Genomic DNA, 20,216 nt, shown 5'->3' on the forward strand with positions numbered 1-20,216 from the left:
TAGTCCACTTAAATTTAAAAAAAATTGTACGCAGCCTTTTCATTAGTGTACATTAGCTAGCAATCATTTTGTATTATCTGAAGTAAAATTGGTTTAAAGTACATCAGTAGATGTGCCGTCTACCTGCAATATTTAAGGATCTAATAGTAAGAACTACTAATGTAATCAATACATTTGTCCAGCAGGATTAAATTAACAGACACTATAACTAATCTGAATATTGTGTACTTTAACCAGAAATTCAGAACAAAAATAACATTTTTCAACGATACAAAAGAATATTGTCACAATGCATTTAATTTATGTATGCTTATAATATACTGCTTGAATATCTTAAGTTATAACATCCCTTTTTATATTTCTATACTCAGTGCCTTAGTCCACTTAAATTTAAAAAAAATTGTACGCAGCCTTTTCATTAGTGTACATTAGCTAGCAATCATTTTGTATTATCTGAAGTAAAATTGGTTTAAAGTACATCAGTAGATGTGCCGTCTACCTGCAATATTTAAGGATCTAATAGTAAGAACTACTAATGTAAGGAATACATTTGTCCAGCAGGATTAAATTAACAGACACTATAACTAATCTGAATATTGTGTACTGTAACCCATAATTCAGAACAAAACAACCGCTTTTCAATAACACAAAAAGTAAGCATTGTCTCATTTTCATTTAAAGTAAAACAAAATATTATTTTCTACTTCAAAATCCTTAGCTTTTCTCTTATTCCTTATCAATTTGTTTTTCTACTTAATCTAGCAGAATTTAGATATATATGTGCAAAGTTTATCCATTAATTTTTTTTCTCTTTGTATTATTTAAGGGTACATTGAATACATTTCTTTTATTTATACATATTATTTTCAAAATCTATGTTAGCTTTATAAGCTTTAAGAAAGTCTATCCAAAAATATTTTACTATCATTCACATTCTCAAGCTTTGCTGATATTTGATTTTTCTAATTCTAACTTTATGTCTATAATTACCTAGTTTCAACTGTATAATATTTTCCAAAAAGGGGGCTATTATGATATTTTCCGTGAGGGGGGCTATCAGAGCTAAAGAGGGGTCAGGATAAACTGAATTAGACATGTTGAGTCTTTTTAGAGGGAAAATCCTATTAATAGATCTTGACAACTTTAATTACAAAATAAAGTAAAATATAAAGATTTGGTGTCATATTAGATCATAAATAAAAGGTTGACTCACCTCTGCACACTCAGGAAAATGCACTGTTTCCTATATGGAGAAATGCTGACTCTTGTCTTCAGGTATTCAGGTTCGCATCCTACGTGTATCCCTCCTTAGTACCGGAAAGCTGGGTCACTCCGCCACGTATAACCAAGGCCAGTACTATGCTCGTCCCTGACCTGGTTATTCATCTTGCTAGGTTGGGGGAACTAGCTGGTAGCTTTCATATGAATACATGTCAACGTAACACAGATTCAAAGTTCAATATATAATGTTTATTAATCAGCATTCAGTAAAGTTATCAATCACAATTAAATCACATCATAAGTTAATGAGACATATTAAAACAGCATGTCTAATATCAATTCAATACAACTGTCTAAATCCAAGTATAAAACACAAGTGTCCAATACGTGTCTATAAAGCAAGTGTCAATACTGACTGGTCCTTACTACATGGTCAACTAATATATATATTGTTTTTCATTATTCAATTTACATAACATTAATACTCATTTATCAAATTTACATAATAATGCTATTTTATCTATTTTCACAAATATCAGGTCTTTGTGACATAACCTAAATTATCTTAAAAAGTAAGAAATCCTTTTTGTCTATAACACTTTTCTAATCCTTAATTCTCTATTGTCATTTAGCCCTCAGGGGATTACATAATAATTTGCTTTACACTTATCTAAAATTGTGAAGATTTATATTAACTATTTATCAAGTAAATTATTTCTTAAGCTAGTGCTAAATATCTTAACTATAATACTAAATTATAACAATTATTCAAATTCCACATTTTAACATTCTTGCATCTAAAATATACTGGTTATAGTATGCCAAGTGATGGTAATCACAAGTAAATTGTTCTAATGGTCAGTTGAGCTAATCAGAAAGTGTGCTTACTATATGCAACAACAAACAAATACTGTTAAATGATTAGAATATGATGATATATTGTTATAGAAGACATAAAATACTGAAAACTGTTTTTCTTAATATTAGAATGCAATCCCTTAAAACTAAACTCATAAAATTCAAATAATACTCCAAGAGACTCCACATTTTCATGGAAAAAACAGACTTTTTCCTACACATGATATTTTTTTTAACCCCCATCAAATATATTATCATATGTACTTTTAGGATCGAATAAGATAGTATAACAGCAGCAGATCTTTCAAATTCCACACACTAAAAACATTTGCCAAGAACAAATACTCTTCCATTAACATTTGATTTTTTAAATCCTTTTTTTAATCGTAAAATGTTTTGCCAAAATGAGCCACAGATGTGTTACAAGAAAAAATATCTTGCTAATAAGAAGTTATGCTGACTATCAGTAAAATGTTCTTTGTTAAAATAGCTAATTAGTAAATCACAATATTGACGATGCTAAACAAATCAATATATCTAACCTAAGGCATTCCTCATGTTTATGCTTCAAACAGGTGCTGCTTGATAGTGTAATTAATAATCAGAAAGTTAATAAAGGCTCTAATATACAAATTATTACAATTCTCCTGCCAATTTCTGACCCTTATTGATAGTGTTATCATATAAAAAAATATCAAGCATTCAATACATGTATAGATTGTTTTTTGAAGTGAGAAGTCAACAGTAATCTTTATCATTGTACGGAAATACAAACAACTTTAGATTCATTTTTTTTCAAACAAATTTTTGGCATTTGATTAAACTGGGCAATAGCAAGATAAAATTGTACCACACACACCCTTGATTCCACTAAGCACTAAACTTAAACTAAGGGATAAACTGTATTTACATAAACCACTGCCCTGGCAGGGTGGACAGAAGGTCAAAAGTAATTAAGTCACCCAAATTTGCCTTCCATTGGTAAAATCTTTGAAGAAAACATGGCAAAAATGGTATATTGATGTATTAAAAAGAAAGACAAAAATGACATTTGTAGTCATAAAACATAACTAAATTCTGACAAATAAGGGACAATAATATCAATCTTACAGTTTATAGATCTATACACAACATAAACAATCATACAATTTCCATATTATAATTAAAACATGACCCTGTCAAAATAAAATCAAAGGGATTCATTACCAACCAAAAACAATGTCATTTACATAATGTTATTGTTATATATTACATCAAAAACATTTCTGATTACAAATTATATTAGTACCACCCATCTGTGTAATGTATACTAAACTTGTTAATTAGTTTTTTATTTGTTTATTTACAAACTATTTCCTGGGAATCGTTGTATAATCTTACATAAAAATGCACTTTTATTCTAAAGTTTACATTATTTACTTGTCAATTCAGCGTGTTCAACATTATAATATAGGCGATAGCAACATTCAACACATTATCAATAGCAGCTGATTTAACTTAATAAATCCAGATCCAAAACTTAAGATGTCTTTTAGCTATATGTGATTGATTTACGGTTGCTTTCGTTAAGTCTAATGGCAAACCTATAGTTCAGAAGTACTAAAATCAAAGGGAATTGTGGCAACTGGAATGAATTAGTCAACCATTTCAATAAAAGGGGTTAAACATATAGTTATTACACTTAAAAACTTAAAATTTATATAATTTTCATACTTTTAGATATACAACATTGCAGGTTATAGGCATTTTTCTTACTACTCTGCAAGTTTGTTTTTTTTTTTGGGGGGGGGGGGGGGGGATGGAGAGGTTGAGCATGTCTGGAATACTTACAGGTCTGAATAAATTTTTACTAGTCTAACTTCTAAGGCATCAGACTATTGGCTAACGGTGCAGACTGATATGTATAACAAGACATCTTAGTATTGATTGAAAAATATATTTATACATTATGGTTACTCTATAAAATCATATTATGATATAAACATATATTCAGAACTCCATCTTCCAATCAATATACATGATATCTTTGGTTTCAACTGCTATATTGGTTGTGTCTGGAAAGTTCTTTTCCCTAAAAATTGCTATACTAAAAGAAAAGAGTGCCAAAATGACACTTTTCTCTGCTGTAAATACTCTTCCACTTCAGTAAAAAAGAAAGCATTCAAAGTATTGCAAGTACACATTTTGTTGAAAAATTTCGAATCTTCAGTATTTCAGAATTTTCATTAGATATTTGATTTTACATGTTTGTGGTTTACAATGTACCTGCCAACATGGGATTTATGATATACCACAAATGATTATAAACCCAAATTACATGTACTATGAACAACTGTAAAATCCTACCTTTTGCGTAATATGGTCAAAGTTGATTCCCAATTCTGAAAATATATAAAAAAAAAAATTTTGTTTAAGTTTGAATCAAGGAAATTATAATACTTTACCTAATCATGATTTAAAAAATTAAAGAATAAAAAAAAAAAACTGCAAACCATTTGAATATAAATATAAAAGTTAACATAAGTTCTCCTTTTTTTTGTAACTTCATGCAGACAATATCAAAGCTTATCATCATTGGTTACTTTAATTCAATTGAAAAAAATCTTAAAACATAGAGAGTAAGGGGAAAAAATATTTTAGTCAAAGGGAGATAACTCTTAATTTAATTTGAAACTAGAAATGTCAATGTTTTATCAAGGCAAATAACAAAATTCATTTGGACAAAATATGATAATGAGCAATTCAATAATATTAGATTTTCATGAAAACATGTGTCAGTGAAGTTATGCAGCTAGCCAACACATATAGTAGACTTGGCAGATTTGACCAAAAAATAATAAAAAAAAATCATATGGGTAAAAATATAAATTGAAGATTTCAAATACAATTAGATGAATTAGTTCAGAAAAAATCTTTCAAATGACTAACAGACATAAGTACGGTGACCTATAGTTGTTAATGTCTGTGTCATTTTGGTCTCTTGTGGACAGTTGTCTCATTGGCAATCATACCACATCTTCTTTTTTATATATAAGGATTATTACACCTTAAATTATTTCCATAAAGTTTATTGATTGCAAGATCATGGGAATTTCCACTGTAAAATTATAAAGTCCCATTGAGTAAGAAAATGATGACAAAAGGACCTTTTTAATTTTGTTTTATCAATTGTGACAAAGCTGTGTAGAAAAGACAATAAAGATTATACTAGTAGGTCCGTGTAACACTTATCAGTTCAAAGTTTTAAAAAGTTTTGAAATTTTAGATTTTTGGATTTTTAATCAAAGATACTTAGAATTTTAATATTTTAATTATTTGGTTAAAATATGAAAATTTCAAAACTTTTACACAATTTGGAATTTTGATATTTTAAAACTTCCAAAAATCTAAAATTTCGAAACTTTTTAAAACTTTGAATTGATAAGTGTTACACGGACCCTTGTATTCTGGTAGATTATAAAAATATAAGTCCATACAAACTTGCAAATTTTTGATTCAGAAAAGTCTCTTCAAATGCACTAATAACCATTCAAACATCTTATGTTAAGTATGAGATATACTACACACTCAAAAATTTACTATAGCTTTATATAAGACAATCTATGTATTTACAGTTAAGATATATTGGCTGTTAATTGTTTTAATGAGTTCAAGATGATTCTTTGTTTAATAGTTGGAATGCTGTCTTGTACAATGTAGATAAACTATCCAGATTTAAAATGTAAAAGTCAATCATTGATGCAAAAATAATTACTGAATAATCATTTCATTCTCTACAATTTAGACAGGAATATTATGGTTCCTTTACAAATTCGAATAGAGGAATACTGTAATAGCAACTTGATCTATACCTAACAAGACAAAGGTCATGTGGAGATATATACAAATGGAAATAAAGTGTCTTCTAGCAAACACAGAATATACAGTATCAATCTATTTTTTGTATGTACCTTCCATCAAAGGTGGTTCCTCATCATAGTTCTCTCCCCCTGCATTGGGATCATATTGTTGCACAGGCTCTGGAGTAAATATATGACCTGCATACTGGTCTCTATTGCCTCCATAGGCATTCTGGTCCCCATATCCTTGCTGCTGTTGTCCATAATCAAACTGGGCAAATTGTCTATAAAGAAATAAAGCAAACTTTATCATTTTTCTTAGTGGCCAGCTAAGGCCCACATCTGAGTGCAGGATTTTCTCACTGCTTTGAAGACTCATTTCTGATCTTCGGCTGTTATCTGCTCTTTGGTTGGTTTGTTGTCTCTTTGACATATGGGCAAGAATTCACTAATGAAATTTTTAGGGTCAATAGTGTTTATCCAATAAAAAAATCAAACAAGAATGTGTCCATAGTACATGGATGCCCCACTCGCACTATCATTTTCCATGTTCATTGGACTGTGAAATGGGGATCAAAATTCTAATTTGGCATTTAAATTAGAAAGATCATATCATAGAGAACATGTGAACTTAGTTTCAAGTTGATTGGACTTCAACTTCATCAAAAACTATCTTGACCAAAAACTTTAACCTGAACTTCGCACTATCATTTTCTATGTTCAGTGGACCGTGAAATTGGGGTCAAAACTTTAATTTGGCATTAAAATTAGAAAGATCATATCATGAGGAACATGTGTACTAAGTTTAAAGGTGATTTGACTTCAATTATATCGAAAACTACCTTGACCAAAAACTTTAACCTGAATCCTGGCGAACGGACCCACAGACGGACGAACGGACGTACAGACCAGAAAACATAATGCCCCTCTACTATCGTAGGTGGGGCATAAAAATCATGCAAATATGGAGAATAAACATTGTTTAAATATCAAAGTGTGTTAATTTTTATTGCCACATAAAAAAAAAATGGATCTAATTAAAAAAAAATAACAAGAAATCAGCATTTGTTATGTGCTAGTCCTATAACATATGACTTCGCATTCTTATTCAATTTTTAACGTTTTTATACTGATATTTTCATTTTTTATTTTATTTTTTTTGAATGCGACATTTTCATTGGATTTAAAGCAATAATATATGATATTTCACTTCTAAGTATGATTGGACACACTTAAAAACAAGGTACATATGTTGATTTGAGAATTTTTTTTTGCTACGCGAATTTTGCCTATCGCGATATGACCTTGGGTGGCACATAATGTGGTCTCACTAGCCCAAAATAGAAGGGCGCCACGCCCTGGGTGCCCTCAGCCGCGCCCTGGGTGCCTTTATCTGCGCCCTTCTGCCCTGACTTCTTTTTCCAAAATTATCTTGTGCCGTTTTGGTAAAATTTTGTTTTATCGATTTCTGATCTCCAAGTTAATTACATATATGACACCTGTGTGATTGCCCCCAGGTTAATCATGTCATTACAATCAATTACAATGATAAAGACTTCAAAGGTGTTAATAACTAGGTAATTTAATTAGGACAATGTATCTTTTTGTCATACTTATGATGAAATTATTATGTGTCAGCGAGTGTGTTTAGCTTGGGTCGGCATTTTCGATCTCCAAGTCACAATGGAAGAGCGTATATAAATGAAGACTTTCATGACTTTAGAATTGAATTTAAGTCATCAAAATAAAACTATGCCTTTACAGAAATGCCTTCCATCTCAACTTGTTAGCAACAAGCACAGTTTTTAATTAACCCAAACGTGGTGGAAATTGATTTTGGAGTTTCTTCCCCTGTTTTAGCTTATTACAAATTTGTGCTCTAAAAATATTATCTAGTATCAAAAAAAGGAATAAATTACCAATTGAATATATAATAACATAATAATGTTACCTTAAAGATATTAACTTTCTTTGAACATATTAAAAAATATATATTGCAATTTCTACTTGATAATTATACTTTTAGCAATCCATGTTCTAAACATTGTTAAATTAGTAATGCTCTCAGTTTTAATTACATGATGAATTTTAAAAAAGCTATTAAAAAAAAAAAAAAAAAAAAAAAAAAAAAATAATAATAATTCCTATATAGATAAAAATAAAAACCCACATATTCTTTGAAAATGGGTAGAGTGAAGTTAAACTGTAAAAACATAATATGTTGATGAAGATGTACTATATCATTCATAACTACACAAACAATGAAATAAAGATGATAGTTAAAAAAAACAAACATATACAGTAAAAAAAAAAAAAGATTCGTTAACTCGTGATTCACACAGAAATGTAGACAAAAAAATGAGCAGTGCCTTTTCTTATCATAAAAAGTGCCCTGCCCTCCACTGGCAACCCCTTTTGATCTCTAGCTAGAGCACTGACATTGATAGTAAAAAAAAAATATCACAACAGTAATAGAAATAGTAAATAATGCCCCCGAGGTCATATGTTATAGGACTAGATTATGTTATATAAATTATATGCATTCAATATGACATGTAAAATATTTATATCAAAAAGTCTTACGGATCTTGTCCGAAATTATTGCCACCCATATCATATCCAGCTGACTGCTGCTGCTGCTGATCATAGTTAAAGTTATAAAATTCGTCCCCGCCAAAATTATCAGCCATCTTGAAATTTAAGCTGAAAAAAAGACGTAAGATAAATTAGACATCTCAGCAAAATTAATTTCTTTTCTATATATATATATAAAATAAATGTCAAGCTTAAGAAAGTCTTTATATTTTTGAATGGTACAAGAGATTTTGCTGAATCCTGAGAAAAAGGAAATTAAAACCAGTTTTGACGTTTTTACAAAGTTTTCAGATCTGTACACGCTTTTACATTCATTTGGCAGACTGAGTTAGCCTACGAAATCAACCAGAATCTTCATCAACTAGATTTCCTAAGCAGTCTGCACTGTTAGCCACTAATCCACGCACCAAAATTTTATAATAACAGTAAGTTTTTGGAAAACTTTGTTTAGATACACAACAAAAATGTATATATATTAGTCTTCAGACTAGTACTACTAGTAGTCAGAAAAGTTTTTGATGCAGACAACTAAGCCGATTGTGTAGATTGGTTGTTTATAAACTCTTACTGGTTTGGTTTACTTAAATTATAAGTTTTACAAATGCCATCTTTAGTTGGTCGACCACTATGAAAAATCTGATTTAGAGATGATAGTAGATATGTTCCTTATGCAACTACAATCCTTTCCCCTTTTCCAAAATGTGACCTACCAAATTAGACTTACAATGTACCGGTTTTATTAGCTAGTACTAACATAAGAAACATCATGTGTACCACATGTGTAGCAGGATCTGCTTACCCTTCAAGGGCACATGAGATCACCCCCAGTTTTGAATGGAGTTCTGGTGTTGCTTTATTTTTGTCTTGTGAATGTCCTTTCGATATCCTTTGCTTCTTTTTTATCATTGGCTTGAATTTGCAAAGATGAACAATACACTATTAAACTGATAATGCAAGATTAAAAACTTATTCAACACAAAATTTTTGAAATTATTAATTGATTGTTTGTTGCTTAATGTCCAGTGGCAAATATCTCATGCATATTCAGGACGAGAACAATTAATCAATAAATACAATTATGAATAGGTACATGAAGGTTCTGTAAAAGAGGTGTCTTGGATTAAGGTCAAAGAAATTTCGACTGCCACAGGGGTATATTGGAAAGCACTAGAAAGGTCACCTACGGACCCCTTAAAGAGTTGTTGAAATGGTCTTTAACATGCATAGAGCATGACACTCTCTTTAAACAAGGCATTGCATTTAACGTCCCCATTTGAAATCTTAAAAAAGGGTGCAAATGTGTGGGATGCAAACATGAAAGAGGGTGAATGAGAATGGGAGTGAATATGATTTTCGGCAAATGGATCAAGTTTCAATTGCCTGAAAGAAACCAGATGCTGCGCCATGCAGGACCATAACCCCCAAAATCAATCCCAACCTTTCCTTTGATGGTTATAAACATTGTGTTAAAATTTTATTGATTTCTACTTACTTATACTAAAGTTATTATTCGGAAACCATGCGTCTTCAGACAACGACGCAAACGACGCTGACGATAACAACATGATACCATTATACAACGCAAATTTTTTTTGGGCGGTCGTATAAATATTGATTAACAAGTCCAACATTTTAAACATTTAAAAGATAGTTTAAGAAAGACATTTAAAACATGAATATGTTTACACATATATATAATGACTACAATTGTATTTGAATAAAAAGTCCAATATTGCCTAGTAATGCATATATTACTTAATATTCCCAAGTACTTTCATGTTTTACAACAATCTTCAGGTGAAAGGTGAATAATTGTAACTATGAGTGGGTAGTTAAGTATGTAACTCAACTTAATTAAACAATAACAAAACTCTAATGGGAGATAAACGTTGTAAAGTAAAATATGGAAAGCCAATTATAACGCAATTGAAAACCTAATATGCATTTAGTTTGGCTTGAATTTGGTTAAAAAGTATTGTTTCTTCATGGATCTTCTAATGTCACATTCTACATTAATTTTATAGCACGGGAAAATTTTAAAAAGCCCTCTAACGCAACTATCTTAAATGTTTGTTAAGAGGGATTTTCCTATACTGCGGTTTTCGGATGCATGTGTTGTGTTGTTTACGTACATATATATATATACTTCACTAATTATAAAATTCTCATAAACGTTTGGTCTCTCATTATAAATTCATTTAAATCTCTAAAATACAGTGACACTGACAGAACTCATAATTTCAGTCTCAGACATTTGTGTAAGTGTTTAAATGAGAAAACAGTGTAAAAAAATCTGCATGTCTTTCCAAATTTTGATTCACAGTTAATCTAAGACTGTCAATTTTGTGTTTTTTTATATCTTAAATAGTATAAAACGTTAATATTGTTACATTTTTAAAAGTCTAAATTCTTCTTCAACGTGTGATTTGTTTTTACCGGAAGTTCGTTCAGTCTCGCTTCTTATCCCACTTCCTTTTTTCTGCCTTTTCCGGTCGTGAAACGAAATCAGGTGCGATGAAATAAATAAACTATTTCTATCTTTAAATATCCCTTAATAGCACAAATCATCTGGCAATAAGGAATACCATATATCTCCTCACACATATAAAGTAATTGTAAATACCTTCAAAATTGTCGATTGATGTGTAGAAGGAATAATAAAGTATTGTTTTCAGAACCGTGTCACACTTGAGCATGAAAGTATAGGTGGAACGGTAGTTTTTCTTGAGACATACGTATGATTATAACCTAGTATGAGCTTTGCAACTGTGACAATCCCAAATATAGTAAAAAATCTTAGAGTTGTCTTAGACTAATCCGACACAATATCGTTTAGACTTGAGTGTAGCTGTAAAAATATTAGTTTTCAAGATGCAAAAACAAATATACATTTGTAGCAAATTATATACATTTATACTTAATAGACTTTAATTAACAAGAACAAATTCTAAATAAAATTAATAATATGTCATCAGTACGACAAAACAATGAAATCTTCAATCATTTATAATTCAGCTTTGTGCATAATATGAAAATATTACTTGGAACATTGTTTGCCGACAGACCCTTCCTCCCATAATTTAAAGCTCTCTCATAGTTCACCTATTGAAGAGACCCTTATTGATGATACCTATCATAAGAGACCCTTATTGACGATGTTGTATTCTCTGTGATTCATAATTAATGTACAGTTATAATATTTTTTAGGAGTCAAAATGAAGATCCTGAACTCTAACCAGTCAGTCGTTATTCCTGAAGGACGTAAGTAACTCTCTGGAAAGATACTTTAAGTACAGGGCAAAGAACAAGTTAACAATATATGCAATAGAGTTTTCCTGTAAAATAATATACACAAAAAAAAAATGTCAATTTGGCCTCGTGGTCATGCTAGCAAGAAATAAAGGTAAACAGATAGAAAGTCTAAAAAAATATTAGGATTTTTGATCCATCAATCGATATTTAACACCATCTTGACTTCAGGACCATATCATTGATAATGTCTGCCTCAAATTTCATGGGGAAAGTCAGCTTTCCCTAGAGAAAGTTCCCAATTCCTAATTAAAAATAGCATAAAATTCCTTCAAATAAGTATTGTAAACATTTTTTCGCAAACAGTGATGACTTTGGTAGTAATGTATGTAAATTTTGTATTCATGTTATTAAAGGATAAATTCTTTTATAAATACAATTTACTAGTAGCATTTAAAAAGAAAGGAAAGCTTTGAAAATATAACTCAATTGCTTCATTTTTCTTAGTATCCTTTCAGCAATGATAGTGAGGTCTTTTAAATAGCAAAACTTTTAATATATGCAATTTCTTTACAGTTACAGGGAAGGTAAGATCCCGTAAGGTGACTATCACTGGACCAAGAGGGACCCTCGTAAGAGAATTCCGCCATCTTGCTGTGGATATCAGTATGCCAAAGTCCAACACAATTCAAGTAGAGAAGTGGTTTGGCAAAAGGAAAGAGTTGGCTGCTGTGAGAACTGTATGCAGTCATATTGAAAACATGATTAAAGGGGTAACCAAGGTATGTGTTATAATTTGGAATGTAATATCAATGTATTTTCGTTTAAAAAAAAGACTCAGCGCTTTCCACATCACGTCAGAGCTCCAGACAAGAATTCACAAATTGGGGTTTTTACCCCTCCATTTTTTATTTAATTAAGTGAAATAGTTTTTCAATTGCATTATTTATTCCAAGTCACCCCTCGAGCAAATATCAAATTGGGTTTTTCACCACCAAGCTCCTTAATTTATTGGGTTTTTCATTAACACGATATTGAATGTGTGTGTGCACTCATCAACTAAAATGAAATATACATGTATACTTTATACCTGGATTTACTTGTCCCTTATTAGAACTTTTGGATTTTAATACTGACTTCATATAAGTGATTTGCCAAATTGGCCTTTCATGTTCCAACTGATTTAGTTGTGACGAGTTCTAACCCTGTTTTTGTTAAGGCAAGCATACACGCCTGGATGCGCCTGGTGTAAATCTATTTTTGTAATATTAAAAATCGGAAATGTCTTTCGTTCTAAAAATAGATCGTTGAAAGGGTCCCCTGTTGAAATGTTCCGTTGCTTAAAGGTACACGTGGTGAGGAAATGATTTTTATCTTCTCTGTCATTTATCAAAAATCCAGTCTAAACAAAAATACCCCTTTACAGAGGGATCATTCTATCCCTCTATAAAGGTATCAACAGGATGTAGACTAGAGGGTTTGTTCCCAACCTGTTAATGTTAAGAATTTGACCTACTTTGTATCAGTAAATGTAAATTTTTACTATTTAAGCTGTGGTGTTGAGCTATAATCTTAACCCTTTCAACGCTACACAAAAAAATAGAAAAATGGCTGCTGCTGCTGCATTTTTTTTTTGTGTTCATTCATTAGAACAGTATATTCCTTTTCAGACTGCTGTATCTTTTTTATTATAAGAGATACAGAAAAAGTTATTGCATGAAAAATGTTCAGGAGAGTATGCACTGTAATGTTAGGCAGTTATTTCAGTAAATTTTTTATCAGGTTACCTGCATTTTCAGGTAATTAACAGGTAAAAGGTGTAATTTGTTACATTTGTGTTGAATTTTGAATAAAAACTACTTTTCGTCTTCATCTATTTTGTTTTTTTATCTGCCATATAATAAAGAAGACACCAATTGCTCGATTCCGTAGCGTATTGCACCATACACAACGTATTATGTAATCATGGCACAAATCAGTGGCTCCGTCCAAAATTTTCAGTCAACTTCCGTTTTCCCCCCTTTTTCTACGTCTCGTAATGATCGATCAAATCATATTTCCCACACGAATTGAATGTAATAAACACATTGAGATAACAAGAAACCTTTTAACTAATCCTCGTCATCAGTTTCGCCATATAGATGCTGAAATATTTCCATATTTACAGCTTCGTTTCCGATTTCCGCCATTTGCATTTGTCAAAATATTTGTTTTTATTTTCCTTCAATTTTCCTTCTACTGCATGATTTTACAATTAAAATTGCCGGGATTTCAAGCGCAAATGAGACCTTGCATATCCTCGATTCATACAAGGAAAAATTGGAGAGGACCCGAATGAAAACCGAATGGTTTAAGAGTCCTCATGAAAAATCCGTTGTCATCGCGGCATATGCCGCGAATAGCAGTGGCTGACGGTGTATGTCATCGCGGCATATGCCGTGTATAGCGTTGAAAGGGTTAATATAGAAATGAAAATATGTGGTATGATTGCCAATGAGACAACTCTCAACTAGAGACCATATAATGTTGCAAAGATAGGTCATTGTATGGTTTTCAACAATAAAAAAATGTACAGCACCAAATAACAAACTATAAAAGGACCTGAATTCATGAATGAAAACAGTCCAAACAAGAAAATCAATGACATGTTTTATGTATAAAACAATTACAGAAAGTATATGATCATATTTTTTATTACAGGGCTATTTGTACAAAATGAGATCAGTTTATGCCCATTTCCCCATCAACGTTGTTTTACTTGACAATGGAACAGCTGTAGAAATCAGAAACTTTCTTGGTGAAAAGTTCAACCGAAAAGTCAGCATGTTGAGTGGTGTAACCATCAAGGCCTCAACTGCTAAAGATGAATTTTTACTGGAAGGCAATGATATTGAATTAGTTTCTCGATCAGGTAGGTGAACAGTTTTAGAAAAATAAGAATATTAAAATGAAAATATACACATTGATATACCAGGGATATCCATGGAGGAACTTTCACCATGACAAAACTGTATGTCTATGGCTTGGCATGATTGAAAGTATTTCATTTCCTTCATTTTCATATAAGGAATGGTGAACAGGCTGATATATTGCTTAAAACATTTATTTCCTTATATAATAATTAATATTTTCATTAATTTCATTAATTTCAATGCCCCATTTTCAATTTTCAAATCTTAAAATTTCTCTCTGAGTAATTAATTTTTTGTTTGCATTTTGTCAGTCAGAAAGAGCTAGGATAAACTGCTATAGTATCTAATCTAGAAGTTGTCAGTGTCTTCTTTCCTTTTCATTTTTTATCTTAAATATTTTATATTATTTTGCCAAAAGAGGACAGGTAAAACTATTTTAAAATATGCTTGGCCATAGTGTGCAAAAATCTCAAATCTTGTTTACAATGCAAATCTAATTTAAATTCTAAATCAAATCTATAGATGGTTATAATAAAAAAAAGAAGATGTGGTCTGATTGCCAATGAGACAGCTCTCCACTAGAGACCAAGTGACACAGAAATTAATAACTATAGGTCATTGTACTGCCATCATTAATGAGCTTTCTCATACCGCATAGTCAGCTAATAAAATGCCCCGAAATGACAATTCAAACTAGAAAACTATCAGCCTAATTGATGTACAAATAAAAAAAAATAAACAAGAAATACTATGCAACACAAAAACAAACGATAACCACTGAATTTCAGGCTCCTGACTTTGGCCAGGCACATACATACAGAATAAGCGGGGTTAAACATGATAGCCTATTTCCAAAGTGTCTTACCTGGGTACCATTTATGTTTTAATGGAACAGCCTTTTATACATATTTGAACAGTTTCTTAAAAAAAAAAGTTATAAAAGCCTTCCAGATTTCACTACTTAATATATTTTGGATTAGTATTGATTGAATTGATGTTGAACATTTAAATTAAATATATCAATTAGAAACTATTAAAAAAAAAATTCTTTTACAGCTGCTTTGATCCAACAGTCAACAACAGTCAAGGACAAGGATATCAGAAAATTCTTGGATGGTATCTATGTGTCAGAAAAGACCACAGCAGAGTAATGAACTATTATTAAAATCTTGTGAGGAAACAAGTTATGTGTTTAGTTTATGATTTATGCATTGCCTTATGATATCTATATAAGTCTACAGAATTACTGGAAGTGGAAGTCTAAATCAGGATGCAGAAGTGTGCCATCTATACAGCAATGATTTCCACAATCAGCAATATGCATTGTAGTTCAACCTATAAGTGTTTGATCATTTGGTGTCCATGGTTGTCCATTATCTCTATAATTATACTTCCACTTTAAAAAAAAAAAAAAAGTGGGGAATACTGTTTCACCTCTGTATGTCTGTCCCCATGAATATTTCCGTCGCATCTTTTCATGAACTACATTACGAGGATTTCTGAAATATGGTTTCAGGGTTCATGTGAGTCAGCTATACATTGTGTTGTGTTTACAGATTCATCACTCAAGATTTTCTTTTTAGGCCAAACAAAAATATATGTGGTTCCAGTTACTCTACCTACCCTACTTTAAGTCTTGATAATAGCCTACCCTAGATTTTTCTGTCTATTTTCATTAAGCAGGATTCAAGTCAAAAAATTTCTCCAATAGACTCAATATATGAAAAAAAAACACAAAATGAAAATAAATCCCTTCCTATATACCGTAACTTTTTTTGTAGATGTACATGGAACCACTCGTACCATTTTATTTGAACACTTGCATCATTTTACAAACTAGCAGCCAAGTGAATTTTTTCAGAAACTAAACCGGGATTTCTAAAATCTGGTTTCATGGTTTATAGAAGTCAGCTATACTTTGTGATGCATTTTCTGATTAATCACTCAACAACTTCCTATTTTTGGAAAAAATGGGCTTAGCTTATCATCACTTGTTTAAAAGTTCTCTTAAAAAATACTTCCACAAAAAGTCCTGAATTCAAACTGAGTCTGCAAAAGTCATAGATAAAGAATTTAAAATAAAGAAGGAGTTTTTTCTCAATGAGGTCGAGGTAGTCCATAGGAGTACAAAAAATGTACCTTTGGTATCCATATCAGTAGTGTTTCCCCTTAGCATGGTTAGACGCCATGCCCTTTTTTCACTTCTTTGGATGACGCCAATGTCTTGAAAATGCCCTAAATAGAAGCCTTTAGAAAAATAAATCTATTATTTGGTTGAAAGATGAATCTGTAGTACAATGATGGCCTGTCGTGATCAAATGAATATTACTTGGAAACTACATTGTATGGTTCATGATATTTTCATTATTTAGTTGAGATAGAATGGTGATCTGCTTCTATATTTTTGACTGGGATATATACATGATATATGCATCAAATAAATTGACCTATCAGTATCTGAGAGATATACATAAATAACAAAAATCTTGATGCTTACTTGTAAACAATGAAAAAAGGGTCAGATTAATCCTACCTTGCAGACAATACCTTACAATCATTCAATTTAGTTGACTTACAGCTTTGTAGTAACTGAGAAAGAGACCTTATCACAAAAACTTATAGTTTACTACTGAACTCTGAAAACAAGGTTGATGTCAGAAGAACACTGCAATACAAACCTGTATCATTCAATCATAACCACCAAATTTTATTGAATCACTGATCCATAACACAAGTCAAGGTCAGACTGTAAAACCAACTTGAAAACCTTACAAGGATCTATAACAAATTCTCTAGATCTATTGTCGCAGGACCACGATAATGAAGTCCAGGACAATGGACTTTAAGCAGACAGAACTATATTTGTTGTGGTGTGAAAAACTTTATACAAATAGTTGAGGCTGGAAACCACTAAAACCATTCCAATGTTCCAGTTGCAGGTGAGACAATAAAATGAGATGTACAGGTATACTTAATAAAACTGAAAACTTCTGGATATCAAAACAGTTTTCAACTAAATACCAGTTCCATATCAACAAGAATGCACAGACTGAAATGTCTTGCCTTCCATTGATATTATGTTTATGGTCCTAAATATAAAGCTTTTCTACAATTATCACATGATCTAAGAAAATGATGTCAAGGTCAGATAAGGGAGCTACCATTTGATTTTTATGGGGGGGGGGGGGGCTAGGATGAAATTTGAAAAAAATAGGCAGGACAGGAGTTTTGAGTAAAAAAAAAAGGCAGGATGAGACATTTTCAAGAAAAAAAAAGTCTGGACGACAATTTAGGTAAAAAAAAGTCTGGATAAACTAAAAAAAAAGGCAGGACCGAACAGAGTGAAAAATAAAAAATGCAGGACAGATTACAGCTAAAAAAAAATGCAGGACAAAATTTTTCATCCTAGCCCCCCATAAAAATCAAATGGTAGCTCCCTAAACCTAACAAAAAATACATATACACTAGACAATCATTCAATACAATAAATAAAGAGGCCTATTGCTTAGTTTCTAAGAAACGGACTCAACCAAGAAAACTAAACATTAACCAATGAACCATGTCGGGCAGACATGTACACTTTGCAATCTATCTCTTGCATTAAATATAGTTCACCTAATGCTTATAGTATCAGGTGAATCCATGGGGCCCTGTCCCCCCCCCCCCCCCCCCCCTTCCCCCTTTTGTGGGAAAAATTGGTGAAATGATCATTATATAGTGAATCACAGGAGCTGGCCCCACTTAAGAAAAGTTTTGGATCCGCCACTGAGTATCTAAGAAAGTCAAACAAACATAACTGTGAAAACACCATAATGATGTAAAGGTCATATGATACCTGCCAGACCGACATATACAGCTTACAATCCTTCAATACAACAAATATATTTGACCTTTTGCTTATAATTTATAAAAAAACACCAAAACTAAACATTGAGCAATGCATTATGAAAATGAGGTCAAGGCAAAACCAACATGTTAAAATCATAAAACATTACCATACATGAAATATAGTTGACCTATTGCATACAGCACAAACAAAAATAGACCAAAACACAATCAGGTGCTCCGCAAGACGCAGCTTTATATGACCGCAGCGGTCGAACCCTGAACAATTGGGGCAAATTTGGTCACAATATTCCAGCTTGATACTGTCTGAATTTGGATTGTTTTCAAATTTTTGACATAATATAGGTTTTGTCACAATATAAATGTGGCCAAAGATCTAATAAATCTATTGCACAATACTGTGCAATTGAAGATTTCTTTAAAACTTTTGAAAACAAGCAGTGTAATGTTTTGAGCCATAACCTTATACATAAGTTATTGTCCTGAAACTACAAAAATGCTTGTTTTTGGCTCTTTATTCCTAGACTGTTTGCCCCATAACCCTTAAAATAAAACTCAACATTTCACTTTATGGTATGAACATTGTGGTACAACATCAGAGCAATTGAAATACTTATACACATAGTACTGAAACTAGATATATACTTGTTTTGGGCCCCTAATTTCCCAACCTTCCTTTTGTGGTTACAAACATTGTGTTTAAATTTTATTGATTTCTATTTACTTATACTAAAGTTATTATCCTGAAACCATCTGTCTTTGGACGACGCTGACAACGACGACGTGATACCAATAAAGGACCAAACATTTTTAATTTTGCGGTCGTATAAAAACTTGACTATAGATGAAAATGTGGTCAAGTTCAGATGACACCTGCCAGTTTGACATGTACACCTTACAATCCTTCCACACACCAAATTACAAGACCTATTGCTTATAATATCTAAGATGTGGACTTGACCACCAAAACTTAACCTTGTCCACTGATCCATGAAATGAGGTCAAGGTCAGATGAAACTGTGACAGCATGAGGACCTTGCAAGGTATAACATACCAAATATAGTTATACTGTTACTAATAATAAGAAAGAAATTAACATTACAAAAAATCTAAACTTTTTTTCAAAATGAGGTCAAGGACAATGGCCACGTGACTGACGGAAACTTATAAACATAAGGCAACTAGATACAAAGTATGAAGCATCCAGGTCTTCTAACTTATACAATATAAAGCTTTTAAGAAGTTTATAATTAGCGCTACCTGATCACTATCCCTATGTCAAGCTGTCTGCGACTAAAGCCACAGGCTCGACAAAAATTACTACAGTGTTGTGTCAAATTAATGATATACAGACCTTAGCAAATCATTTGAATGTAAAAAAAGTGTGTCAAATTTAGAAAGATATATGTAAAGAAACAAATGTAGGAAATCTTGCAATCCATTTTCTGCAATTAATGGTCTTTCACACCTGCAGGTGTTGGTGTCTCAAAATTTAAGTTTGTATAAGCCAATTTGGTATTTCAAACGATGAGGACTCTGTTAGAAATGTTGGAAGATTTTTGCCTCTAGAATACCATACATTAGGGGCTACTATAATTCATAAACTGTTATCACAGAGATATGTCTCGACTTTTTGTGTTTTTGATTATGCAAATGTTAAAATCCAAATAGCAATACAACATCTTACACAAATTAT

General features: G+C 31.5%; 2 protein-coding genes across 3 annotated transcripts in view; one reads left to right on the forward strand and one right to left on the reverse strand.

Annotated features, from left to right (window-relative positions):
• Positions 1-11,240, reverse strand: part of LOC139485637 (protein YIPF5-like) — an 83,957-nt gene extending 72,717 nt beyond the window's left edge. The window contains exons 1-4 of one of the 2 annotated variants that reach the window (XM_071270261.1): positions 11,137-11,240; positions 8,502-8,621; positions 6,030-6,202; positions 4,426-4,460 (exon numbers count right to left, since the gene is read on the reverse strand). In XM_071270261.1, the coding sequence (XP_071126362.1) occupies positions 4,426-4,460; positions 6,030-6,202; positions 8,502-8,608 (315 nt within the window). In that variant the 5' untranslated portion in view covers positions 8,609-8,621; positions 11,137-11,240. Of the gene's footprint in view, positions 1-4,425; positions 4,461-6,029; positions 6,203-8,501; positions 8,622-10,903; positions 11,030-11,136 lie in introns of those variants that run through there. The other variant, XM_071270260.1, reaches the window with a different exon arrangement.
• Positions 10,944-15,857, forward strand: LOC139485638 (large ribosomal subunit protein uL6-like). Its single transcript, XM_071270263.1, has 5 exons — positions 10,944-11,022; positions 11,721-11,774; positions 12,339-12,544; positions 14,463-14,673; positions 15,731-15,857. Exons 2-5 carry the CDS (start codon positions 11,729-11,731, stop codon positions 15,823-15,825), a joined length of 558 nt encoding a protein of 185 aa, XP_071126364.1. The 5' UTR covers positions 10,944-11,022; positions 11,721-11,728; the 3' UTR covers positions 15,826-15,857.
• Positions 15,858-20,216: the final 4,359 nt, after the last annotated feature.

Source organism: Mytilus edulis, chromosome 8, assembly GCF_963676685.1.
Source record: "Mytilus edulis chromosome 8, xbMytEdul2.2, whole genome shotgun sequence".
NCBI classification, from domain to species: Eukaryota; Metazoa; Mollusca; class Bivalvia; order Mytilida; family Mytilidae; genus Mytilus; species Mytilus edulis.

Bases quoted from the DNA above. Each gene is read 5' to 3' on its own strand.
- LOC139485638 (XM_071270263.1), top strand. From the start codon at position 11,729: ATGAAGATCCTGAACTCTAACCAGTCAGTCGTTATTCCTGAAGGAC. The intron at 12,545-14,462 runs GTATGTGTTATA...TTTTTATTACAG, and splicing joins TGATTAAAGGGGTAACCAAG to GGCTATTTGTACAAAATGAG. The intron at 14,674-15,730 runs GTAGGTGAACAG...ATTCTTTTACAG, and splicing joins TGAATTAGTTTCTCGATCAG to CTGCTTTGATCCAACAGTCA.